Below are 6,980 nucleotides of genomic sequence, written 5' to 3' on the forward strand. Positions count from 1 at the left end.
CCTTAGCGGCTTGAGCTATAGGCACTGAGCCTGCTATCCTAGATTTATAAGAGGTGTGGTCAGCTGCTGCTGGTGTCATATGCAGAGGACAAGCTAGGTCAATAAAAAGGTGGCTGCTGGCTCCCAAGTGGGTGCTTTTGTGGGGAGGGGCATTTGCCCAGATAAGTGTGTATCTGCATTGACTCTTGCACAGTTGCCGTGTAACTTCTGTTGACTCTGTTAGATTTAAAATGCTCTCTGTTGCTGTTAGAGCATGTCTGAACCTAGGACTAAGCTCATTTTTCTACATAAGCTCTTGGCTACAGGCAGAGCAGAGGGCAGTGCCCTGTGTTCCTCACCCATCCATGCCTGGTGAAGCCCACAGGCTCCATGGAGCAGCTCCCTAGTGTTCAAAAGGGGGCTTAGCAGGCTGCCGCAAGGCTGTTTTATTTCTTTATTTTCTTGTTTGAGGCAGAGTCTTACTATGTCACCTTTGGTAGAGTGCTATGGCGTCACAGCTCATAGCAACCTCAAACTCTTGGGCTTAAGAAATTCTCTTGCCTCAGCCTCCCAAGTAGCTGGGAGTACAGGTGCCCACTGCAACACCCGGCTATTTTTTTGTTGTTGTTGTCTTTTTTTTGTTTGTTCATTTTGAGACAGAGTTTCATTTTGTTGCCCTTGATAGAGTGCTATGACACCACAGCTCACAGCAACCTCAAACTCTTGAGCTTAAGCAATTCTCTTGCCTCAGCCTCCCAAGTAGCTGGGATTACAGGCACCTGCCACAATGCCCAGCTAGTGTTGTTGTTGCAGTTGTCGTCGTTTTAGCTGGCCTGGGTTGGGTTCGAACTTGGCAGTCTCAGTGTATGTGGCCGGCACCCTACCCACTGAGCTACGGGCACCAAGCCATTATTTTGTTTCTTCTGCTTTTTTGTTTTTGGCTGGGGCTGGGTTTGAACCTGCCACCTCTGGCCTATGGGGCCAGTGCCCTATCCTTTTGAGCTACAGGCACTGCCCCATTATTTTCTTTCTTAAAACCATCACTGGTCAACTCTGTGCATGCTCTCCAAACCCAGAGCCATGAACTTTACACCCTGAACACTCAGTTCCTGCATTCTCTTCTTTGTATTTCTCTGGCCTTCTTTAGTTCCTCACAGCAGAATGAGAGTGGCATGTTCACCTGTCAGGTGATGCTTGCGTACAGGTGGTCCGGTCCTAAGAAGCTGGAGTCCTGGAGGCCTGTGTACTGAAACTGCCCAGATGAGGAGCATCTTGTTTTGTTTTTGAGACAGAATCTCTCTCTGTTGCCCTGGATTGAGTGCCATTGAGTCATATAGGTCACAGCAACCTCAAATTCCTGGGCTTGAGTGATCCTCCTGTCTCAGTTTTCCGTGTACCTGAGACTATAGGTACCCACCACAATACCTGGCTAGTTTTTCTATTTTTAGCAGAGATAGGGTCTCAGTTTTGCTCAGCTTGAGCTCAAGGGATCCTCCTGTCTCAGGCTCCCAGAGTGCTGGGATCACTAGTGTGAGTCACCATGCCCAACCATGAACATGGTTCTTTGAATGAAGAACAATTTTTTTTTTTTTTTTTTTTTTGAGACAGCTCAAGGGGACAAGCTATCCCTCTGGGTAGAGTGTTGTGGCATCATAGCCCACAGCAACCTCCAACTCCTGGGCTCAAGTGAGTCTCCTGCCTCAGCCTCCCAAGTAGCTGGGACCACAGACGCCTGCCACAACGCCCGGCTATTTTTTGGTTGCAGCCGTCATTGTTGTTTGGCGGGTCCGGGCTGGGGAATCGAACTCGCCACCTTAGGTGTACATGGCTGGCGCCTTAGCCGGTTGAGCTATAGGCGCCAAGCCAACTGTTCCTTTTTAAGTAGACCTTGTAGGACTCTGAGGATTGCTGTGTTTAGCTCAGGCTCAGGGGTGCTTTGGGCTACTTGGGAGCTACTCACATCATGTGTAGCCTGATTTCTCACAAGTTTGTGTTTTGTTTGTCAGATCACAACAACTTTCCCCAAGGATCCAGTTCATACTTTTTCTATTTCGCAAAATCCATTTCCTATTGAAAACCGGGATGTGCTGGGTGAGACACAGGTAAGCTCTTATCTTTAGAAACATGATTTAAAGTAACTGCTGATTACAAGTATTTAGTGTTGGTATTATTTTAACAAAAAGTAGTAAGTTTTCAAACTTCGCTGATTTATTCTTGTGACGAAGTCCAGCTATTACCCTGTTCTAGGGCACTGCTGACCATGTAGACACCCTCTCTGGCTAGGTGGGAGACACAGCAAAGCAAATCCCGTGAAGTCCTCAGGCCTGCAGATTTGCTACAAGTACCATACTTAGTTGGCTTAATTTTTCCAAAATTTGTCACTTTGTGTCTTCTGCAAACAACTTTTACTTGAGACAAAGTCCCACTTTGTAGCCCTGGGTAGTGTCATGCCTCATAGCTCACAGCAACCTCAAACTCTGGGGCTCAGGCTATCCTTCTGCCTCAGCCTCTTGAGTAGTTGGGACTATAGGTGCCCCCATGCCCAGCTAGTTTTTCTATTTTTATTAGAGACAGGGTCTTACTCTTGCTCAGGCTGGTCCTGAACTACTGAGCTCAGGTGATCCACTGCCTCAGTCTCTCAGAGTGCTGGGATTATCAGCATGAGCCACCGCTCCAGCCCAAACAACTTTTTTTTTTGGTTTTTTTTTAGAGACACAGTCTCACTTTATTGCCCTTGGTAGAGTGCTGTGGAGTCATAGCTCACAGCAACCTCCAACTCCTGGGCTTAGGCGATTCTCCTGCCTCACCCTCCCGAGTAGCTGGGACTACAGCTGGGACCACAACGCCCGGCTATTTTTTGTTACAGTTTGGCTGGGGCTGGGTTTCAACCCGTCATCCTCGGTTTATGGGGCCGGCGCCCTACTCACTGAGCCACAGGCACCACCCCCAAACAACTTTTTTGTTGTTGATATGATCTGGTTCCCCTTGCCTGTCATGCTGCTTCATTGCTCAGCACCCTCAGTGCTGTGTGACCCCACATGGCCTTAATCTGCTTACTTAACTACAGCCTTCGTCTGACCTTCTGCTCCCACCAGCAAATCAAGCCAGACCCAAATTGCTATTACTACCTTATGCAGACCACATGAGCAGCCTGTGTGCACATGTCTATTCTTAGGCCATGATTTTCTAGTAGACATTTTAGACAACAGGTTGGTAAATGATGTCTATCGTGAGATTTTCTCAAGTGGCTGACAATGCCTCTCTATGCTCTGGTCTTCTCACTGCCCACCTGCCCTAGGAACATGGAGTGCATTCAGAGGACAGAGCCAATTGTGGGGTACACTCTGGAAGCCCCTGTGTTTGGTCTTACTGAGATGTTTGTGTGACGCTCCCCTCCACGTCCCCCTTGTACTGTCCCACAGCCCTCGATTAAGAAGGTAGCTAGACAGAAAGGCCAGTTGAGTCACTCCACACCTATAGTGGCCCTCCCACAGCCCACTGTCCACCAGGAGGTCAAAGGGCATTTGTTGTCTGTTGGGCAGTGTCTCTCTGGGACCAGCTTTATAGATGTGCTTCTCATGTATTTGGAAGCACCTTGGCGAGGCAGATGTGTAAGAGCATCTTCCTAGAAGAGGGTTTGGAGCTGGCCCTGCAGCTGTGTGTGCTTCCTTCTCAGAGCCTGTCATTGGCTGTAGAATGAGGGAAAGACTTCTTTCAGCATTAAATTTATTTAATTTATCTCAGTAGCAAATAGGTCTCTTTCTGGGTCTGGCACTGCAGAATTGTAATGGGATATTCATGTTTATTTCCTTCTGTCTAGGACTTCCATAGTTTGGCCACCTATTTGTCCCAGAATACCTCATCCATGTTCTTGGATACCATCTCAGATTTCCACCTCCTGCTGTTTCTGGTGACCAATGAAGTCATGCCCCTACAGGTATAGGCCCTAATGTGGTATCCTGGCTTTGGTGGTCCCCAGATGGGCTTTAGCTGTAAAGAGATGCTCTTTGTCTCAATCTCTTTCTTCATGAACCTGAATGTCCTTGAGAAACTGGGTCATAGCCTAGGGCAGAGGGTGTGCAGTTGTGACTTTTCACATGAAACTTGTTCACAAAAAGATGAATTTTTCACAAAGTGTGCCCTCCATGGTGAAGGATGGTTTCGTTTGTTATAATCACATGGAAAGCAAAGATGTTTAAGCTAACTCCTGTAGCGTGAGCCACAATTCAAAAAATTTCCTGTCCTAACACTTTCAGAATCACAGCCTCTGCTGTTTACTAATGACTCTGCTCCCGAATCAGCTTTGGTTTTACTGCCCTAGCCCAGAAGGCTTGGCTAGCTTCCAGGCACCAAGTTCATGGCTGCACAGTTGGCCTTTTTAAGACACTCTGTTGGGGCAGAAGAGGGCAGGTGTTCTACAGACTGTGGCTGCACTCTACACAGGGCAGGGCAGGGCAGGGATGACAGGTCCAGCAGGAGGCCCCTTGCATGTGCCATGTTGTGGGTACCCTACTTGGGCACTTAATGCTCTGCCTGAGACCCAGTGAAAAGTCAGAGGAAGGAACAAATTCTTCCTAAGCCACTGACACCACTGGCTCAACACCTTTCCCTGAAGGTGACAGAACAGGTAAAGGCTTTTCTTTTCTTTTTTCTTTTTTCTTTTTTTTTTTTTTGAGACAATCTCACTATGTTATCCTCAGTAGAGTGCTATGGCATCACAGCTCACAGCAACCTCAAAATCAAACTCTTGGGCTTAAGCGATTCTCTTGCCTTAGCCTCCCTAGTATCTGGGACTATAGGTGCCCACCACAATGCCCAACTACTTTTTTTGGTTATAATTGGCCCAGGCTGGAGTCCAACCACTGGTGCCCTAGCCACTACAGGCTCCAAGCCAGAGAAAGGCTTTGCTCTGTCAAGTGAACTATAGCTGTTCCTAGGTCTTGTTAGGTTTACCTTAAGTTTGTATTTTGTCTGCATACTACCCACTCTGATATTTGACATCAGATACTCGTGTCTCTCTTCACTATCTGTGACATGCACGCCTGGTCCCAGGTTCAGATGCTGCCCCTCTGAGTGTTGGGTGGTGAAAGGTGAGGCCCTAGTGAGTGTACACTGTCTAGGACATTGCCCAGGGTGCTACAAGCCCCAGAAGGCTCTGGGTACCTTTCGTGATAAAGCTATGTCAGTTCTCTGCACTCTGGCTGGGAACCCTAGGGAATAGTGTGCTTTTTTTCCAGACATGGTGAAGGAATGAGGCAGAAGCTAGGACTGAGGAGCAGAGGGGGTCACCGCCTAGAGCTCTTGCCATCTTTCAGCCACCAGGACACAAAGTGCCAGCTTTATTCTCTGGGCTCTTTGTTAGCCCAAGCCAAGAGAGGCACAGATGGGCTATTAGGGTATTTTTAATTGTTTAAAATTTATTTTGGGACTGGGTGAGGTTGCTCACGCCTGTAATCCCAGCATTCTGGGAGGCCGAGGTGGGTGGATTGCCTGAGCTCAAGGGTTTGAGTCCAGCCTGAGCAAGAGTAAGGCCCTATATTTAAAAATAGCTGGGTGGGGCAGCGCCTGTGGCTCAAAAGAGTAGGGCCCCAGCCCCATCTGCCGGAGGTGGCGGGTTCAAACCCAGCCCCAGCCAAATAAATAAATAAATAGATTAATTAAATAAAATAAAAATAGCTGGGTATTGTGGTGGGTACCTGTAGTCCTAGCTACTTGAGAGGCTGAGGCAGGAGAATAGCTTGAGCCCAAGGGTTTGAAGTTGCTGTAAGCTGTGTTGTCACGGCACTCTACCAAGGGTGACAAAATAAGACTCTCCAAAAAAAAATTATTTTATTTTATTTATTTATTTATTTTTGAGACAGAATGTCACTCTTTCACCTTGGGTAGAATGCCCTGGTGTCATAGCTCACTGCAACCTCAAACTCTTGGGCTTCAAGCAGTCCTCTTGCCTTAAGCCTGTGGAGAAGCTAGAACTAAGAACGCCCAGCTAGTTTTTCTATTTTTAATAGATGAAGTCTCACTCTTGCTCAGGCTGATCTTGAACTCTTAAGCTTAGGCAGTCCATCTACCTCAGCCTCCCAGATTACATGTATGAGCCACTGTGCCTGGTCTATTTGGGAAGAATTTAAATTTTAGCTCTATTTAGCACTTACTTAACATTTTATAGTGCCAACCTATAAGATTTTAAAATTTCCTCTGAAGTATATCTTGATGTTGAAGAAGAAGAAACCTATTAACAAGGATCTGTTCACCTGAGACAGCGGGCTGGACCCTTCCTCTTGCTTCCTGCAGGACAGCATCAGCTTGCTTCTGGAGGCGGTGAGGACTAGAGATGAAGAGCTTGCACAGACGTGGAAGAGGTCTGAGCAGTGGGCCACCATCGAGCAGCTCTGCAGTAAGTGTCACATCCCATGGCTTGGGTTGGGGAGGAGGACATGCCTATGCAGGCTACCCTGCACATTGTGCCTGGGTCCTACCCCAGCTATGGCCTGGTGGTGTTGAGGGATGGGACTGGGGTAGACCAGGCCTCTCTGCTGGGCACAGGGCTGTTTTCGTGATCTAGTATATGTGTTGTACAGGCCACAGGTCTTGGGTTCACAGCTCTGTGGATTTTATAAATTAGTACACACAAGAGATGCCAACCCCCTGTACCCGAGGAGTATTCTAAGCCATCACTGTCTTAGAGAAACAGGGACTTGACTTTACATGAGCCCTGGGAGCACAGAGGCCTGTGAGTTCCTTGAGTGTCTTTGCCTGTTCTACCAGCGCTCAATTGAAATTTCTTTCCTGATGAGGAAAGGAGACAGAAACCTCCACATCTTCCTGAGTGGGGGCAGCCCACAGCAGGGTGGGATGCAGGGACCTGTGTCTCTAGGAGCCTCTGTCACCAAGTCTCTTCTTTTTTTTTTGAGAGCCTCAAGCTGTCACCCTGGGTAGAGTGCTGTGGCATCACAGTTGCAACCTCCAACTCCTGGGCTCAAGTGAGTCTCCTGCCTCTGCCT

General features: G+C 47.9%; 1 protein-coding gene across 1 annotated transcript in view; it reads left to right on the top strand.

Moving 5' to 3' along the window:
• NPLOC4 (NPL4 homolog, ubiquitin recognition factor) overlaps nt 1-6,980 on the top strand; it is a 98,511-nt gene that overhangs the window by 82,281 nt on the left and 9,250 nt on the right. Inside the window, exons 12-14 of the mRNA XM_023511174.1 lie at nt 1,986-2,081; nt 3,800-3,916; nt 6,271-6,373. Of these exons, the coding sequence (XP_023366942.1) occupies nt 1,986-2,081; nt 3,800-3,916; nt 6,271-6,373 (316 nt within the window). The remainder of the gene's footprint in view (nt 1-1,985; nt 2,082-3,799; nt 3,917-6,270; nt 6,374-6,980) is intronic.

Source organism: Otolemur garnettii, unplaced genomic scaffold (genome assembly GCF_000181295.1).
Source record: "Otolemur garnettii isolate 467f Iridium unplaced genomic scaffold, OtoGar3 scaffold00018, whole genome shotgun sequence".
NCBI lineage: Eukaryota > Metazoa > Chordata > Mammalia > Primates > Galagidae > Otolemur > Otolemur garnettii.